Source organism: Aulonocara sp. 'chitande type north' Nkhata Bay, linkage group LG16 (assembly GCF_057382095.1).
Source record: "Aulonocara sp. 'chitande type north' Nkhata Bay isolate Kocher_YH1m ecotype deep benthic linkage group LG16, A_spYH_male_GT1.1, whole genome shotgun sequence".
In the NCBI taxonomy this organism is placed as follows: Eukaryota; Metazoa; Chordata; class Actinopteri; order Cichliformes; family Cichlidae; genus Aulonocara; species Aulonocara sp. 'chitande type north' Nkhata Bay.
Window position 1 is genome coordinate 11,324,032 of NC_141359.1, and position 19,816 is coordinate 11,343,847.

General features: G+C 40.0%; 1 protein-coding gene across 1 annotated transcript in view; it reads right to left on the reverse strand.

Moving 5' to 3' along the window:
• itgav (integrin, alpha V) overlaps positions 1–19,816 on the reverse strand; it is a 38,627-nt gene that overhangs the window by 5,874 nt on the left and 12,937 nt on the right. Inside the window, exons 5-27 of the mRNA XM_086267800.1 lie at positions 18,910–18,971; positions 17,501–17,549; positions 15,766–15,888; positions 15,230–15,274; positions 14,847–14,890; positions 12,919–12,975; positions 11,567–11,619; positions 10,002–10,077; positions 9,270–9,399; positions 8,867–8,964; positions 8,201–8,294; positions 7,955–8,000; positions 6,898–7,005; positions 6,647–6,702; positions 6,388–6,539; positions 6,070–6,207; positions 5,788–5,855; positions 5,542–5,680; positions 5,228–5,320; positions 4,865–4,944; positions 1,318–1,398; positions 899–1,004; positions 376–534 (exon numbers count right to left, since the gene is read on the reverse strand). Coding sequence (XP_086123926.1) covers positions 376–534; positions 899–1,004; positions 1,318–1,398; positions 4,865–4,944; positions 5,228–5,320; positions 5,542–5,680; positions 5,788–5,855; positions 6,070–6,207; positions 6,388–6,539; positions 6,647–6,702; positions 6,898–7,005; positions 7,955–8,000; positions 8,201–8,294; positions 8,867–8,964; positions 9,270–9,399; positions 10,002–10,077; positions 11,567–11,619; positions 12,919–12,975; positions 14,847–14,890; positions 15,230–15,274; positions 15,766–15,888; positions 17,501–17,549; positions 18,910–18,971 — 2,057 coding nt within the window. The remainder of the gene's footprint in view (positions 1–375; positions 535–898; positions 1,005–1,317; positions 1,399–4,864; positions 4,945–5,227; positions 5,321–5,541; positions 5,681–5,787; positions 5,856–6,069; positions 6,208–6,387; positions 6,540–6,646; positions 6,703–6,897; positions 7,006–7,954; positions 8,001–8,200; positions 8,295–8,866; positions 8,965–9,269; positions 9,400–10,001; positions 10,078–11,566; positions 11,620–12,918; positions 12,976–14,846; positions 14,891–15,229; positions 15,275–15,765; positions 15,889–17,500; positions 17,550–18,909; positions 18,972–19,816) is intronic.

Consider the following 19,816-nt stretch of genomic DNA (forward strand, 5'->3'; position numbering starts at 1 on the left):
ATGTTTGTTGGTCTGCGCTGCTGTTTGACTTTGAACATTTGATTTAGCTACCCCATTTCCTCAAGAGGCTTTGCCTTTTTCTCTCGCCACCACTGTAAGCAGGTGTGTCCTGTGATGATGTGGCCGCTTAACTGAAGGTTAAACTGACTCAGCATGTTTTGGTACAAAGTGGTATAAAGTACAGCCTGGCAATAGTTTAATGTCAGCTGATCTCTTTAAGATAATCCATGGTTGTGATAGTCATATTTTTAAGCACAAATTTAGAAGAAGTACCTTTAAGATCACAATTGACAAAACTGTGGAAAGAAGCTGTATGTTGTGAACTGTTTGAGTATTGGTGTGCATTTGTGTTGTTTCTGTATTTGTGTGCCTTACAGAGACATTGAGTGGGTTTATCTGTATGTCAGTGGTACAGTTGATGGGTCCCTCTGTGTCGTAGCTGGTGATGTAGAGCAGAGAGCTGTTTCTAAACTGGTACGGCCACTTGACCTCCAGCGCTGCCTTACTGAACGTACTGGGACCGTTGTTCAGGAGCTGTGAAAGGGGAATGCAAGTTTTAATCTCAGTCCAAAGAAATAAAAATACAGAAGAAATATTTTCAATAACCACTGGCATTAAATCTGTGACTGTGAAGCTCTAATAAATCATTTCAAAAAACAAAAAGCAGTTGAACTATACAATAATACCAAAAGGGTGGGAGACCAAGAAATACAGTCTCATATAGCATAATTCATTGTGAAATCATGAGGTCAGCTTGACCTACATTACATTATGCTTGCTGCTAATAATAATAATAATAATAATAATATTATCATCTTGTGCAGTCTTAGTTAAATCAGTGAGATAAAAAAACAGAATCATCCGTCTCTCCCGCATGTTCGTGCACGTGTGTCTGTACCTCGTAGACGTGTACTATTTGTGGTCCGATGTCGTCACCGAATACAGGAGGGTCTCTCGGTTTCCAGTTGGCGATAGGAATAAACACCTGACCAGGAGATGAAGACCTGGAAACACATTTTAAGGAACAATGTGAAGCTGGAATCATAAAAACTTGTTTTTAAAGCAAGTTTCAAAGTCAGAGATATACCAGTTAAATGAGGGTGTAGTCAACACTTTTGTTTTTATAGTTGTACAAATTCTGTAGCTTTTAAAGCCTCATCCCTTTTTAAAGATGAGGCAACAAGCTTATCAATTATTATTATTATTTAAATACACTATTGGGAAAATCATATAAATTACAGCCTCTTCTTTTGAAGCTTCTTAAGCAGAAAGAGAAACACCTTCAGGAGCAGCAGTGTGTGTTTCTGTGCGTTTTACCCTCTGATGGAGACTTTAGCGAGTACAGCCAGTTTGATGACGCTGGTGACTTTGGGACTGGTGTTGTCAAACTGGTTAGAGCTGAAAAATCAACAACAAACAGTCACATTCACATGACCAAAAACAAACAAACAAACAAACAAACAAACAAAATCCCTAACCCCTAAATGTGTTAAAATAAACAACATCAGAATACAATGATCTAACCTTATTAAGATAACCTAACCTCGCACACGTCTCTGGACTGTAGATGGAAGCCAGAGTCACCTGAGAGAACCCACACAGACACGGGAGAAGACGTAGAGGCTGGATTTGAACCCAGGACCTTTTTGCTGCGAGGCCATCGTACTAACCACTGTGCCAGGTTTAGTTACATCAGTAATTCAAACTGCGCACAGGTCTGAATGCAATGAATGGTTGTCTGTCTTTATGATTCAGCCCTGCGGCAGACTGACAAATTGTCCAGGGGGAACCGTGCCTCTCGTCCTAGGACAGCTATGATAGGCTCTGCCAGAACCCTATCTTATGCGCAGCAACTCAGTCCTGGAGTCTGTTACATTTCTAATGTAAGGATCCTAAATTGGATAAGCTGAAGAAAATGAATGAATGGCTGGAGAAATATTACAACTTATTGATTACTCTATTCTTATTTGTAAAGCATCTAAAAGACATTTCAAAGAAGATATATGTCATAAAAAAGGCAAATAAAGATAAAGATAAAATAAAATGAAAGCCACTATTGAATAATAAGTCCAGTGAATGATGGTAATAAATACTAAAAAAAGTAAAATCCTGATTAAAAGTTCGAACCTGATGCTAAAGTGCTAAATTCTACATTTGTGCTTATCGTGAACAAAATGCTGTCAGTGCCATACTGCAAATCAAAGACATCACAACACTCAACTGCAACTAACTGACTGAAAATCTGTTGCTCCAACCTGACAAATAAATACAGTAATCACCAACAAAGTTGCTAAAATGTAGAGCTCATGAAAGAAATCAAAAATAAATCAGGAATAAGTCAAATGTAACGGATAATAATAAAGATAACTACCTTAAAAAGTTTAAGAATATGAGAAAAGGTTAAAACATAGTTAATCTGTACATGTCAAAGGTGATGACAAAAAGAGAGAAACGGCCTTCAGAAATCTCCTGGCACACATTTAAGGAGCAGTGAAACTGCTGTGCAGTACGAGTGTGTCGATGAGCTGAAGAGGAGGCGAACCAAAGACTGCTGAAAACCCTTCATTAACATACTTCTCTCTCTCTCTCTGCCACAGAAGTACAAAAACACTAACACAGAAGAATGTGAAGACGGAGCTGCTTCCTTCAGAGTTTCAGGGCTTTTGTCATTCAGATGAGCGAGACGAGGAAAACAGCTCTGCTTTAATGAATTAAGTGGGCTTAACACTCAGTCTGATTGCAGTTAGCTTCTATCACGCTAAACCTTCTGAGGTGTGTTGATGCTACTGTACCCTGATTTTCTTTTGTGTCCTTGGAATAACAGCAGAGTCCTTATCATTTCACACTGGATACAGGATGTACTGAAATCCTTCATTTTAAACACTTCTTGAGACTACCATTAATTCCTCATAATGACAAAATGAAAACTTTATTTATATTTTAGCCTTGATTTTAGTCTTTGTGTAACTTTTGCCTCTCTATACACCAGTGTTTGTGTGCTAATATGAAAAAGAAAACAAAAACTGAAGTGCTGTCAGTAGGTGGCACTATGCGGCACTCATTACAATTACCCAGAATTACCTACTGTTGATATTTCAGGCCTTCGAAGTAAGTTCGACTCAATTTTGACCAAGGCCAGAGAGTCCATCATAGTGATTGTGTACAACAATTTTTAAACAACAGATCTGTTTAGAATGTATAAACAGCCCATTTGACTAATAACCAATGTTCCCTCTAAGCTGCGCAATTGCGCACTGCTGGCACACTCTCTGCACACAGAAAATCTGTGCTGCGCACAAAAAAAAAATCTACCTGAATTGAAATTAAAATTAAAACTTTAACAATTCTGTTTTGCAGTGTGAGTCAGTAAGTCGCTGGCTGCTCCCGTATGGGATTAGAACGATGCCACCTTATCCCATAGTCCAGCCAATGATGCGATTCACATTCGTATATACGCAGCTAATCAACGTCGTTGACAGACTATGACAGCGTCCTTATGTGCCGACACCGGTGTTTTAGCTAGCAAAGCAGCGTGGATGATGTGGAGTGAAGCCACGTTAATGACAACGTGTACAACCATTGGAGGTGTGAGCAGGACAGACGGAACAATTGACGGAAAAAGTGTCGACTTTATACCAGTTTTTAAATCGTGTTGATGGGCCACGTAAAACCAGAGATATGATAAAAATATTTTTAATGTTTGGTTTTCTTCCTGAATACCATCGTTGTTTATATTTACTGCGGGAAGAAACGGTAAAAACTGCGTTTTATAAGGAAAACGCTCGAAAACACTCTCCGCCTGTGAGCAAAAACATACTACTACTACTTACTTCCAATAGTGTGAACATACTACACAGGTCATGAACAAGATTTTTTAAATTTTTCATTGTAAGTGGGCTAAAGCAGTTATTTAAAAGTCGTCTAACATAAACGTAAATGCTGTAATTTGATTATTTTAATAAACCATGTGACTTGGATGGATTTGATGCTGGCGTGACCACAGTGCACACGTCTAATGTTGCTCACAGTGGTCCGAGGGATCGCTCAGGGAGTTTGTTTGTTCACTCAGACACATGAAAAATTAGAGGGAACATTGCTAATAACCAAACTAAACTGATGATTAATCCTAATGAAATGTTTGTAATGCATTTTTCTACTAGTCACACATTGACTTTCATACAGCACTTTATCTACCTCCATGGCTCCATGGTCGCAGCAGATGGCCGCCCCTCCCTGAGCCTGGTTCTGCTGGAGGTTTCTTCCTGTTAAAAGGGAGTTTTTCCTTCCCACTGTTGCCAAAGTGCTTGCTCATAGGGGGTCATATGATTGTTGGGTTTTTCTCTGTATCTATGAAGCGCCTTGAGGCGACTTATGTTTTGATTTGGCGCTATATAAATAAAATTGAATTGAATTGAATTTAGAATCAACAATTAACCTAACACGTGCATTTTTGCTGGAGTACCCAGCAGGCAAAGGAGGAACATGCAAGCCCCACACAGAAAGGCCCCAGCTGGGATTTGAACCAGGAACCTTCTTGCCCTGTTTCCTAACCACCCCACCACCCTATTACAGCTCTTGTTTCTGTGTGAAGGCACCATCTGACCTCGTTATGACCTTTGTTCTTATGTGTACCACATATGACCACTCCTACACAGTTTTCCTGTTCCCCAAGATTTAAAATCCACCTGATCTGAACCGATTCAGGTCGAATTTGTCCAGGAGCAGTCTCGGTGTACAAACATTTATAGCACCTATACAAAAGCGTAGCATCCAGGGTATTTTTGCTTCTATCAAATATCAAAATGGGTTAAATTTGATGAGTTAAAGCAGGGTCAGAACAAAGAGACCAAACACTGTTCCGTACCTGACTATCTGCAGGTCAAAGCGGACAGATGTGTCGTCCTCTGATAGCTGTTGCACGCTGAACCCCAACTCAGCCACCATCTGACCAATGAGAGCACAGGGACAGGGACAATCAGTGAGCAGGAGGATGCAAGAAAATCCAGCAGACATCACTAGACTTGATTTGGTGAACAAAGGTCACTCAAAATAATCGAAACTTCATTACTGACGTATTCTGATTTTAAAGCTGCAGTTCAATATATTTGATTCAAATATTTATTCGGGCAAATCAAATGTGCTTTAAAGTTTTCTTTCCCTTCTGATCAACTTCCAGTTGGACCAACTCCTATGTGTGTGTGTGTCTTTACATGCACCGATCACTGACCTTAGTTCCTCCCTTCATGGGGTTTCCAAGGTCACACACCACCATTTTAGTCTGGTTCTCTTTCTTGTAGGCGCAGGACAGCCTAGACAGGGCCTAAGAAAAATAAGACATCACTGATTATTACAAGAATTATTACCAGCTCAATGATGAACTGGATTGTACAGTAATACTTTATGAACAAACATTCCAATGCAAGAACTTTTCAGCTTTATTTCTCAAAGTACAGCAGCAGGAAAATGTATCTCCTCACTTCAAAGTGAACATTAAACTGATTTTGCCTGAATCTGGGCAAAGTGGAGTGGTGTCTGTATTACCTGACTGCGACCGCTGAAGTCAGCCTGCTGCGGAGGGTAGATGTGGAGTTCGGCCTCGTAGGCTCCCTCGCCTTGATTCTCAGCTGTGATCTCCAGGGTCAGAGCGTTATCATCGCCAATGTAAATCTGGTCACGGTCACTGAAGGGAGGCAAAGAACACTAAACTGAGGGTTTCAACCTAAATTTCCGTCCTGATTTCATTGGCAAAACTTTTTGGTTTAACTTAGGTTGAGTTTGTTTTCTCACCTTTTAACCGACAGCTTGAGGTCAGGTTTGCAGATGTTGTCAGGCCCACAGTCCAACAGGATATGAACCTGATGGAGAGAAGAGCAAAGATGAAGATGTTCAGTATCAAAGAACGATAAATAAAAGGAGTCATTCAGTATTGTTTGGTCCAAACTACTATAAAGCCTTCATTATCAAAAAAATTTATTGTGAACTATCATTCTCTACATGCCAACATGACTACCAAAGGCCCTAAAAGTCACAGATCGCTGTTCATTCATTGAATAAGCTGCACATACTTACCTGTTTGTTGATTTCGGATGGAGATGACATGTCAACAATAGGCTGCAATCCCGTTTTGTCTGCAGCCTGCTGGTAGTTCATACTGTACTCCATTGACACTGAGATGGGAGTGATCTTATCCCGGAACTCTCGATTATCCTGACAGAGCAGGAGGAAACATAAAGAGCCATGTTTGTAAATCCATTCCTGGGAAGCATTTTCCTTTTATCCTTCAAACTTTGAAAACCTCTGTGGTCACAAATCCAGTTAACATGCATCTCTAAAAGCATCTTTCATCCTGTGTTAGTCCTGTGATCCTAAACCGTGTGACTCGCTCACCAGGTAGACCCACTGCTCCTCGCAGGTCGGCCCTTTGCCGTTGGACACGGTCGTGTTTTTGGAGTACTGAAAGGTGCCACTGTGCAGGAAGAAGACACGCTTAGTCGTCTCCTTCTGCTTCAAGCGGTCCAACATGAGGTGCACTCGGAAAGCTGGGAGAGTTATTAGACAAAATGTGAATGTTGCACCGCCACAACTAATGCAACTCTTCTTGTTGTGCGGAGGGAAAATCGGATGTAGCTTCTGCAGATTTACTTACTGAGCAGGTTTGGAGCCCTATGGCCGTTGACCTTCAGACAGTACTTCACCTTAAAACTGAAAAACAACACATGAGTCCCCCCTAATAATGTTTAACAATGATGTTTCAATCAGTTATTGACAAAAATGCACAGCAAAGGATGACTGTAGGTGTTTATGTGTGCAGGCGAACCGAACGTATTGACAAGAAAAAGAAAAAACCTGTCAGAAAAGACTACAAGTACATGTTTTAGTAGAAATGTGACTGCTCACCATGATACAGGTGTGCTGGTATTAGACAGTGTGCAGTTCTTTTCCTCAGGGTTGATGATCAGGGGTGTGATGTCCAACGTGGCATTTACACTGATCACTGGACGGGCTCTGTACATGCACAACACACCGAGGTTAGGTCAGTGACAATACAAGCAACAAAAAAGTTGCTTATTAAGATGAAAGATTTTGATGAAAGACTAATCGACTGTTACAGCTCTAATCAAGCATTTAGCATTTTACAAATGATTTTTAAAAGTATATTTAAAAATTGCCTTGTAAGGTGCTCAAGGCAGAACACATTAAGACAGACAAAAGTATTTAAAAACCACACAGCATCATGTCACATGGCTGCCATGGCTGCTGGGACAAAGCTGTTTTTAAACCTTGTTGTTCGTCCTGCATTTGGTTTGTTTTGGAAAATTAAGTATGGAAAAACAAGCTTTTAGGAATTCCAGTGAATATGTGGACACTTTTACTTAATGTTCTAGGCCTTAAACCTGCATTCTTCTTAATGTCCAGCAGGGGGTCGACAGCTGTTGTTGCAACAAGTCTCTGCAAAACTCTCCTTTAACTTGATCTGAGTACATGCCTCCATAATGACTGCATGATCTACATCACTGATTCTACTGTACATTTTAGAAAGCAGTTATTGCAATTGACAGCTGAGCGTACAGTGCCCCAGTCAGAAACCCTTCCACTCACTCATCACATCTGGTTTCAAGACCTCAACAATGGAAACACTCCATGCACATCTGGTTGTTCTAAGCGGTTATGAATGAGTATGACTGTATGAAAAGGGTTCACATTAAACATTTAGGATATATATGTACATAAATATTAACAAACAAAAACAAATGAGCACGGGGATGAAGGTTGAACGTGTCCTAATAGCATCTGTAAAGCCAGTAGGAGCTGAATGAAAACAGCAGCTCTTTGATATCAGAGGTGGCCTTGCTCATTAAACTCATCAGCTTCTATCAGAAGCATTACAGACACACACACAGTCACAGCAGGCAAGCACACTCACACACGCAGTGTAGATTAAGGATTTGATTACCTGTACAAAACGGCTTTGTCTGCTCCAAACACTCCAACTATTAAATCTGTGGGGCAGAAACACACATCAGCTCTTTTTCACAGCACAGCTACTGACATTCATTTGCCTCCTGCTGTGCTTCTCTACATGTACACGTTTCTGTGTGTGTGTGTGTGTGTGTGTGTGTGTGTGTGTGTGTGTGTGTGTGTGTGTGTGTGTGTGTGTGTGTGTGTGTGTGTGTGTGTGTGTGTGTGTGTGTGTCTTTACCTGGATATCCATTCTGGTCTATGTCAGTATTTCCAGACATGGAGTACCCAAAGCTAGGGGGCATGTAACTGGATGCCCATTTGCCCTCCAGGCGCTGAGAGATGAGGCAAACATTTCAAATTAAAAGTTTATGTTGGAGCTCTTGTTGCTATAGTAGTAAACGTCCTTTCAGCTAAAAATTATAGCACACCAACGTGACTGGGAGGATGTGGGAAGGCCACATCGACGTGACCAGCTGCACAGTGGTCAGAACTGAATCCAGTTATCTAAATCAGCTGATTTGAAAGTGAAACTAAAAACAAACATAACTAAAATAGTTCTTACAGCCATTCTTTGAATGTCTAATCAGGGTTTTATGGTAATCCCAGACTAACTGTGAACCAGTTTAAGTGAAAACTTTATGTTTGCTGTATTTTCAGTGAGGTTAGAATCACTGGTTTCAGCAGTCTTTGCCTGTGACGACTTCAGAGTGTGGGCAGGATTTTCACTGTGTACAGCGCTTCACACCATAAACACTAAACAGAAGTCTTAAAAATGAAAACAAAGAATAAAAGTTGTCACCTATATAACATTTACAAAATCCAGTTACTGTAGAAATCTAACTATAAGCGGGTAACTAAAGTGTATATAAACACAGTGAATGGAAGGGGCAGGTGTGGCATTTACCTGGGATGGTGATGCTTTGGGCCCCTGAGGGCTGCCATTATGGATGTAAACCAAGCCATTATGGTTGGGGCCTCCGTAAGGAGCAGAGATGGCCACATCTGGACAAGAGTGGAGGGAGATGTGGAGTGGGTAAAGAACTACTGTGTAGATGTCAAGGTGAAAAGCAGCTGATGCATTTACTAAATCATGTATACTTCAGCAGGGACCTGTGTCTGTGTTTGTATCCACACATATGTATCTGTGGACAAATTTCAGTTTTAAACCGCTGTTTCAACTGGTCTTCATCATCAAAGGGATGTGTGGGGGCTTGAACTGGTTAGTGGCTCACTTTATCCTCACAAAGACAGAAAGAGCTAAAACACCGGAGGGGGAGAGGGTGGTGTGTTGTGGTGCTCTCTGTTACCATTGTAGCCATCCATGTTCAGGTCTCCTAGCGCTGCAATGGCAGAGCCATATCTGGCGTAAACTTCGGACCCAGTGAGCAACCGAGGTGGTTGGAAGGAAAATCCACCCCGACCAAGATAGACAGACACCTGAAGAACACACACACACACACACACACACACACACACACACAGACAGACACACACACACAGACAGACACACACACACACACACACACACACACACGGTTTTAACAAACTGAAGCCTAACAAAAAACTCCACATCTTTTATATTTTGCTCATATTTTAGAAAGATTTACCCTTTGCCTTAAATTTGTGTTACAGTATTAATATTTTAAAATTAGTGCTGCCAGCGTTAATCTCATTAAAATGATGTTAACGCCATAACTGCAGTAACGCGGCAAATCTCCATTAGCAAGTTAGCACGGGGCGATCCGTGCTAACTTGCTGCATGCTTTGATGCCGTGCAGCCCTACGCCTTAGCTAACTCTTGTTAACTTCATTTTAACAATATTAACACTGACAGCACTATTTTAAAATAGCTTCATACTTCGGCACAGAGTTGTTAATTTTCTAATTACTTCTTACAAATTTGATGAGTTTCCAGCTAAATATATTTGCTTTCTTTAATAAAAAACAAAGAAAGCACAGTTCACCTAATCTGTCAAACACTTTTACAGTATGAGTATGTATGTATGCACATATGCAACGGATGCTCTGTGTGTGCCTACCTGTCCCACCTCCCTCAGTTTTCCATCTGAGCCCCTGTCCATGAAGAGAGGAGCTCCAACAAACACATCCATATTACTGACAGACAGATGAAACACAAAATAAGAACACCAGATTACTTATTATTTGATTATATTAATTTAATATTCATTCATCTGCATTTTATATTTATAACTAAAACACAGTGTATCCATATTATTCTAAGGGCAAAGCGTCTGTCATCCTTTACATCCCTTTGTGAAGAAGAGTGCTTGTAGAGAGGACAGAGATGGCACAAGAACGGGTGAAAAGGCTGTTTAAACAAAACTATACACCGAGTCATCGAATCGCTCAGTATGGAGTGATTTTATCTCAACTGCTTTTTTACTTTAGAAGGTGCCGTGCAGCATTGCTCCATCAACAACAGCGGAAAGACTTAAATGTCACTCAGAAGACATCAGAGCTGTGTCGACTGATAAACAACAACAACTCTAGTATCACATTTCCACAATGTTACCCACATTTCACCCACTCTGATTCTTTGCCAGATAAATAGATTTTAATAGATTTACTGACACTCATTATTTCCTCTTTCTTAAACGCACCAATAGAGACCAACCAGCTGTTTATCATCATCAACCAGTTAACACAATACTCTCACAACAGGAGCAGATGGGAACAAGCAGTCAGTGTTTGTTAGCATGCTGAACAGAAACACTGATAAGATGGTCAAACATCCTCTGAGAGGTTTGGTGGTTGTGTTTGATAATTTTCACCACTTCCTTAAAGCGATGGCATTAGCACCCAGCTTCTCTCACACCACTTATTTTAGTTGGCACACAACTAAACACGTAAACAAGTGTATGAACCACCGCAACCTTCACAAACGTGTAAAGTCTCGAAACACTCCAAATTTAGCCGCGTTCTGGTTTCACTTAAAAGAGGCCATCAAAGCTCAAGCTGACAGCAAAGTGAACAGTGTTGAAGTTTGAGCGTTTCCAGAGGTCAAAAGCAGTTGTAAAAAGTCTTCAATGTGCTTTTAAATTACCCGGGAGCTCTCGCAAGAGAAAATAACAGAGCTCACTTCACTATCGAGGGTACAAGTACACCAAAGTCTACTTTAGAGACGCATTAATATAAAAATATCTGCCATTCATATTTCCCCCAAACACTACCCAAGCTGGACAAACATTAGCTCTTCTAAGTGTCAGCTCTTGTCATTTTAATGGTGATTGGAAGTAGGATTCAGATATTTAAAGAAAAATGGATTCCGGTTTAATATGTAGCTTTAACACGGCAGAAAACACTGATACACACTCACACATACACACAGAACCACACCAAATAGCAGCAAAACACAGCAAATAATACCCCCAACTGCCACCAACTGCAAAGAGAGACAGTTCAGTGGAAATATGTTGTCATCCTATTGTTGCACTGTGGTGACAAAAATTGTTCTGCCATAAATTCCATGGATGGTGCTGTACGGATATCTACGTACAGAAGAATATATCTATTCTTTTATTGGAGGGCTTGTCTTAAACCACAGATGGGGAAATTGTATGAGCACACACAAACACGTACTCACCCGTCATTGTTGACATCAAAAGCTGCAACTGAATGTCCAAAGTACGCGGCCATCTACAAGATGAGAGCAAAGGAGAGTCGAGGAGATGGAATCATGAGTTCACACAAGAAAACACGCAGTCACAAACATTTTGGTCAGATTGGAAATCTTTAGATTGAACTTTTTATTTAAGTATATTATATTAGCATTACAAAATCAAAAGCATTTATTGCCTGTCAGACTACTGTGGCCTTTTGAAGTTAATAGTCTTTAGGAACTCAATGTTATATCTCTGTAAATAGTTGTGATGTAATGGCTGCATCTCTGATACAAGCTAGAATGATGTTTCTCCTCGTAAAGAAACACAGTCCATCAGCGGCTTCTGAGTGAAATAAGAGGCCGTTCTCAAACCACAACCCAGTGACTAGCACAATGATATCAGAGGTGAGATCGCATAAACAGAAGACATTCAGAGAAAACTAAAGGAGGAGTGAGAGGCTTGACGTCAGGGAGAGGCGTCTGTCTCTTTAAAGAGAAAGCAGGCAGCAGGAAGCTGAAAAGTGAGGTTACAAGGTTCAGAGAGGGAGCTATGGTGGACAGACAGGAAAACGAAGAGGAACTAATTAACTCGAGCGATGACAGTCTGTTTTCCTCCCCACCCTCCTCCCCCTCTGCTACATCTGCATCTGGAGCAGTTTACATCTTGATTTAAGATCAGTGTTCACAGGATCTTCTACACCTAAAAAGATCCAAAGCCTGGTTTCTTCAACCCTTCAGAACTACCAAAATAATAATACAGTGGATACAGGAGCAGCTCTCTTCTTCTTGCCATCTGACACTGACCATTACTAAAAAGGCATCCAGCACGTTTCTTTGTGGTAGCAGGAAAAACTGCTCTGTTCTTCTGACATTTAGGTGTTTTACAGCAAACTAAAAAAACATTTGCAGCTCACTGAGATGCTTAATGTGCAGCTGAATATAACCCCTCTGTGTAGACATGATCGATCATTTTTCTCAATGTAATAAGTGAATATCATCTGGATTACAGCTTCTTGAAAAGTAACTGTTGGTGAACAGCTCATTAATAAACCACAATCAGACCGTATTTCAAAGCAGGTTCAAAACGGTATAGTACAAGCTGTTACATTACAATGCACGCTGATGCTCGTCTCCTCCAGGCAACCAAACACCCGTGTCAACTTCCAATATTTCTAACTGGCCTCGTGCAATCTGTAAACTGATCTAGAACGCCTGCTGATTTTTTGTTTTTCTCCACCCCTTGTTTTACTGATTATATCCTCAGGGGCAAACCCACTTTGAAACATGCAGCTGTGGCTTTCTGTGCCACAGAGTATGGCTGTCCCACAACTCACCTGTGACCCTGTGAAGTTGATCATGGACTCCATGACTGCGCCGTTAAAGATGTTCACCTAAAACATCGAAACACAGCACAGATCAGCAGCTAAATCCCCATTAACGCTTTTAGAACTCAGCAGTGCTGCTGTGCATCTCACAATAATAAAGCATCTTCTGCTTCTGTTATTGACATAACACATTTACAGTAATAACACAGAATCATCAAATGTCAGCAGCACCGTTGAATCCAGCTTTGTGCACTGGTTCCTAATCTAAGGGTCCAGCCCCTCTAAAAGTTTACCAGACATTATGAAAGGGAAAAAAAATCTGTTTCTGCTATACAACTTTCTCTGATCTTTGCCACTTCTTCACTTATGCAGTAATAAGCCAGTGCAAGCAGTTTCACTGGTTTATAATAGCCCACATCAGCTGCATTATACCCTTGGCTCCAACAATTACTTAAAAATTAATCAACAAACCTCAATATTTATATCCTGGACGTGACTCCAAACTACAAAATTAAACCCAAGAGAGATTTGTACTTCATTATGTCTTCTTTTCTTACTCTTTTCTATCCGGTCATTAAGTCTGACGTCACTATCAGTGTCTGGACCTAAACTCTGCTGCAGGTCCATATATCAAACGATCACTATGGCATTACTGAGAGTTGAAAAACTGTCTAAAGTCTTTCATCTTTAATAAAATGATCAGCGTTCTGCTCTACCAGGTGTAACAATTGAGTTTAACATCAAGGCATCCATGAAAACGGAATTTATGACATTTAACGGAGTTAGAAGTTAGCAGGAAGTTAGCTCGCTAGCTTCTATCTAAATACAATATAGCATATCCTGACTACAGGGTTTTGGAAACAAATTAAAACGTACAGCTCTGCTATCACTTCCAACATAAATGAAGACAGAAAACTAAACAGCAGTGACGTTTGTAGGGTTACTGAAGTTTGGCTAGCTGGTATATAATGATGTGCTACATGACCGCTAGCGACACAGCTATGTTAGCATAATATAAACAAGCTAACTTTTTTCCCACTCGATAAAAGTTAACGTGAGTGTTCTCGGTGGTCAGGAACAAATGTAATCGCATGGCAGGATGCTGTAAAAGGACCAAACTTCAGCCAGGAGAACAACTGAGATAATCCATCCACAATACGAGGTTAGTCATTCATATACTGCTGCATGGGCTGGGCTGTAGTTACATCCTATGGTTTTAAAAACTGAGCTTAAATAAATGATTAGCGGTAATAAAAGCCGAGGGAGGTCAACAGTGATCACTGACTGTTTTAGGAGCTTTTTGAGATCAAATAGAAGAAAATACATAACATTAAACATGTTAACAACACAAAAGCCATATTAAACGCAGACTACTTTAGGCCCGGAAGTAGGATTCGTCACGTCATCACTTAACGACCGGATACACATGGTGCTGTAGACAGTGCTGTATTTTTAGCTTATTTTTCTCTGTGTTTTATTTGCAATGCAATATGAAGCCACAATGATTAATATTTAACAGCAAGCTTATGTTTCCTAATGAAAAAAAATCTTAAGTCTTTAAAGTGTGGGTTTATTACTCTAACCATATGTAATGAACATAAGAAGAATTGAAGTTAGTCTTTGTAACTGAAACTCTGAACTCTCAATAACGGTTTGCTTTAAATTGTTATACAACTAGATGAAGAGAAACCACCAATCATCCAATCACAGCTTGAGCTTGAGAAGACTGACAGTGAATATCTGAAGCAGAGCACTAGCTGATAATTGTTGGTTAGATGCTATGAAGCACTCTGCCTAAAGCCCTGAGGTAGGTACACTCTCTGACCACAGACTGACTGGATAATATGCATGTCCTGCACTATGGAAGCTCTAGGACAACAGCCGTAACTTGGCATAGTTCAAACATTGAGAAGTGTGTGTGAGCTTGTAACACTTACATAACCCAGCGCCTTCTCCCCCCTCGGTACTCCAGTCACAAAATCTGTGGAAGCATAAAAAGTTGAACAGATAGACACTAACAGACTGGTTATCATCTAACTACAGATGTGACTTTTTTTGCTATTGCTTCAAATATTGCTGTTATAATTATGCCATTGACTTGGTTTATATGAAAATCAAAAAACCCAACACTGTTACATTTACTGTGGCTTTAAAAGGGAAGCTGGGCGTCCACGGGACACTGCCTTTAAAAAACAGAGCAATTAATTCAACTCACTCCGAGCCTTTTCTTTATAAGTGTGTGAAAACTGTGTGAACATTTCACACTGGTGTATTTGCAGTACACTTGCATTATATAAATCCCCTTCATTATCCCTCTTACCGTCCTTTCCATCGCCATTGAAGTCTGCAACTGTCACAGAGTATCCTGTGAACACAATCACAGAGTCTCTCGGTCAAACTGTTCAAATTTTCTGGGGTTTGATCGTTTCAAAAAATGTTTAAAGATGCACAAGGACCTCTAAATAAGAATTTGTGTATATAATTCAAACATATTGTAATTTACAGGCACATTCTCAAAAGCTAGACACACTAGAAAAGTTCATCCTCTGTGTTTGGATCGTTCTCAAAGCTTGCAGCTGCAACGTTGTAATTTGTGTAAATGCTTTACTGTTAAACTTTGCTTTCATAGTTTTATATTTGACAGTTATTTATTTTACACATAAAAAAACTCAAGCAGCAGTTTTTTTTTTTTTTATCTCTTTATACCAGGTCCTGCTTGTAGACCAGCACTAATATGATGATCACAGACTACATGCAAAAGATGGATTCCACCCACTGGTTAACAAAGAGCTCTGAGACATAAACATAGAAGTTATGAAAATCTGACTGAAGGTGTGTACATGATTGTGTAGTTACCAAGATAACTGTCGTCATACTGGGCATTGGCTGACTTGGTGGAGAGCGTGTTTCCATAACGGGTGAAGTAATCATTAGTGAAGCGGGTAAAAATCTCTGAGACGTCATCCGAGATCAGCTGACCTGAAGAGAGAGGAGGACAGAGAAGAAGAAAAGACAGAGGAGACGGCATGGAGGAGAACAAGAAGAGCAAAGCAAGACAGAACACAAGGAAAGAGTGAGGATAGAGAGCAAGAGAGAAAAAAAGATGGAAAAGAAAAATGTTAGAGCACAAGAGACAAAAGTGAAAAAACACCAGCAATTTAGGGGAACAGAAAAAAAGTGAAGGAGGTAAAGGGCAGAAAGAAAAAGTTCTTTCACATGTGTGTTTACACGCTGACGCACTTTTGGTGTCGAGAAAAAAACAAAAAACATACAACTTGTAATTAAAGGAGCCACAGAGACGCAGCATTAACAGCTATCAAATCAGAAACAACAGTGTGGAGTGTGTAACTGTGAGTGCTGACTCAACAGGAAACAATCATTAGGCTAACACAGGAAGGCGCAGGAAGACTATGACCATAAAGGGGGGAAAAAAAATTGTGTGACTGACTCAGCGTTCGGGGTATAATCCATGTCACACCCTCTAATATCAGATGGCCAGACAAACATTACAAAATGCTGCTCAGATATAGAAAGACAGACAGACACACACACACCTCATAGCTTTACCTGCTCATTAAAATCTTAAGCGTGCGATGATGCATGCTATGGTCCAGAGTGAGATGGTGCAGTGAGTAATGCCGTTAACTACAAGTTGAGATCAGTGTTTTTTTTCCTATAGCTGTTAACATTCTGATCAACTGTACCTGTGAAAACTACGCTACAGACAACATCATAATAACAGCTTTTTCTTTTGTTCATTATTTTTTAATCTGAGTTACTTTTTGTCAACGTAGAAAAAAAACAAAACAAAACTGGGTGCTTCAATTCCAACCACAGATGCTGATCAAAATTGCAACAGTTAAAATGAATTTTATATGCAGCTCACAAGCAAAACAGTTTTTAGGACCAAATTTGAACTTGAATACAAAGTCCACTTCAGTTAAGAGTTATAAAACAATAGTTATGACTCTGTATTCCAGTGGATAGACTCAGAAAAACTACCTTTCTTTAACCCTTTCATGTTTATGCCATGTCCTGTTCTTCAACGTCATGCTGCTCTGTTGTATGTTAATTGCCCCTTGGGGATAAATAAAGTCTTTCTGATTCTGATGAATTATTATTATTATTATTATTATTATTATTATTATTATTATTATTATTATTATTAAGTATTGTAATACAGTTACAGTAAATGTTCTCTTGCCCCCAGACCCCACAGTGACACAGCACACACTGCTCATGCTGATCCAGCAGCTTTTAAAACCACTGACAGCTCAGCTGAAAGCCTCATCGAGCAGCAGACCATGTTATCAACGATGTGGAGGGATATACAAACACCTTTTTGACACAGTGTTCGGCCTGAATGCTCTGTCATAGCCTTATTTGTTACTACTTGTCATTCATAAAAAGGTGCCGGTCTCTGTCTGTTCACCCTGAACTAAAAACAGAGAGAGGGGCAGTGAAAACAGGGCTGGCTGGATGACCTGGAAATGAACTGTTTGTCTTCATGTGTGAGTCACCACACTTGCTTTAAGGTGGCAGCAGGAAACACACACACAAACGCCTACACGTAAGTCAGTGTTACACTCACCCTGCCAGTAGAAGCTGCCAGGTCCTCCCACCACCACCCTTTTGTCATTCTGAAGACATAAAAAAGGAGAGGGGAAAGGAAAATCCAGATTTTGTCTTGCACTCCTTACTCAGTCTCATAGTAAAAAAACACATTCTTTTCCAAAGGGTTAACAGTTCAACTTACTGAACTAGTGATTCAGTACAGATGCTCCCCTGACTGGGATCATATCCTCGCCCCAAATCTTTCATTTCTACCATTATTAATTTTGCATTATGTTGTAACAAATAGAGAGGCAGTGAATTCTAGCTGAATGTGACACTGCTGTACTAAACTAAAAACCTCAAATTGATGGTTGATGAAAGGACAATCTGCTGCAACTGAAGACTTATTGCATTTTTATCTCCTGATTCAAAATCGCTTAACTGTGCAGTGTATACAACATTCCACAGCCTGCACTGTTTTCTCCAACTCTCATTTGGTCGTGCCTTTATCTATAGGAATGTCATCCCACAGACACTGAAGTATTAAGATGCTATGAGAATCTCCAAAGCATACATCTTAAGTACTACAGTGATCCTATAACTTAAACTCGTTTTTGAATTCATTAACTTGTCTTACATGAAAAATGCTGTGAGAAATTTCTTTTATGAGCAAATGCTGTTATGCAGAACCATTTATGGAAGCGCCAGCAGTGTGAGGCTTGACTTGTTTAAAATCACCGTCCAGCAGCAAGTTGTTGAGTTTTGTTGATTAAACAAATATTAATCAGCAAAACTCAATATTTAATTTCCTGGATGTGGCTCTGAACTGCAAAACTACAGGGTGGGCCATTTATACGGATACACCGTAATAACATGGGAATGGTTGGTGATATTAAAGTCCTGTTTGTGGCACATTAGTATATGTGAGGGGGCAAACTCCTCAAGATGGGTGGTGACCATGGTGGCCATTTAGAAGTCGGCCATCTTGGATACAACTTTTGTTTTTTCAATAGGAAGAGGGCCATGTGACACATCTTTAATATCACCAACCATCCCCATGTTATTACGGTGTATCCATATAAATGGCCCACCCTGTATATCCCAGACAGATTTCTCTCTCTCTTCATGCTGCTTCCTGTCTATATAAACAAGGTGCACTAGGTAAACTAAGATACACTCATTTAAAACTACATTTTCTTCCACCTGTTTACTGTCCACAAAAACAAACTAAAGGGATGATAAAAATTAAAAAAAAATAACAATCTCACACACTAATCTAAACATTACTATTGGATTAGGTACTCATTTGTTCATTTGTACTGACACCTAACTTCCAAGAGCAGCAGCACTGCAGACAGCCTCACTAACTCCTGACGTAGTTGACAATGAGCGCTTTGAGGCAATTTACAAAACAGGTTATTTGGGGACAGCGTGTGTGAATCCTACCTTAAGGAAATCGACACTGAAGCCAGCCTGGCAGAAGCCCTGCCCTTCTGGTGAGTTTTTATCTGGAGAAGAAATAAAATAGCAGAATTTATTATAAAGCACCAAATAGAAGGATATGATGATATATGATGACAAGATTTTCAGAAAGCGTGACCTCTCATCCTGACCTTGAAGACGAGGTCACTGAGATTCAAACTCATTCAAGACTTTTTAGTAGACGTGCCTATGGTCTGAATTCCTACGTCGCCTCATGCTGGAGTTATCGCACTGACAAACTTGGGTGTCCATGCCACCCAGCTGTAAAGTGGGGTAAAAACTAACAAACTAACTGCTTAAATATCTATTAAATACAAAAAACTAAAAAAGTCATTTTTTGAGGTTATTTAATATTTTATTATGAGTCTCACACTCTGCTGCTGTCTCCTTCCTCATTTCCACCTCATCCTTTTCCTCCTTACTGAAGATCTTACTTCAGTCTGAACTGAACATAGGTCAGAGCCCTAACATGAAAATGTGCATGAACATGCTCATTTATTCCTGACATAGTTGAAACTATACAGCAAATTAAAAATGCGACCCTCCAGTCTCTGGATATCTGAGAATGAGCCAGCTAAACAATAACAGCTGGTTATAGGCTAATGTTGGGCTGGAGTGAGCTAAAAATCACACTTTACTTCTGACGTGAAGTTTGATTACATTCTCACATTGTATGAGAGTTTATTCAAAAGTACCCAAGTTCAATAACACTTCCAGCAGCAAAAACCACCAGCACGCGCTGACAGAAAAATTCCTCAAAAACTCACCTCAGTATCGCTGTCACTGAACAGAAGTGAGCTTCACTGACACGTTGTCTTGTATCATACTGACAGCTGTGGTAAACAGCAGACTGACAGCCTGCGCTTATCAC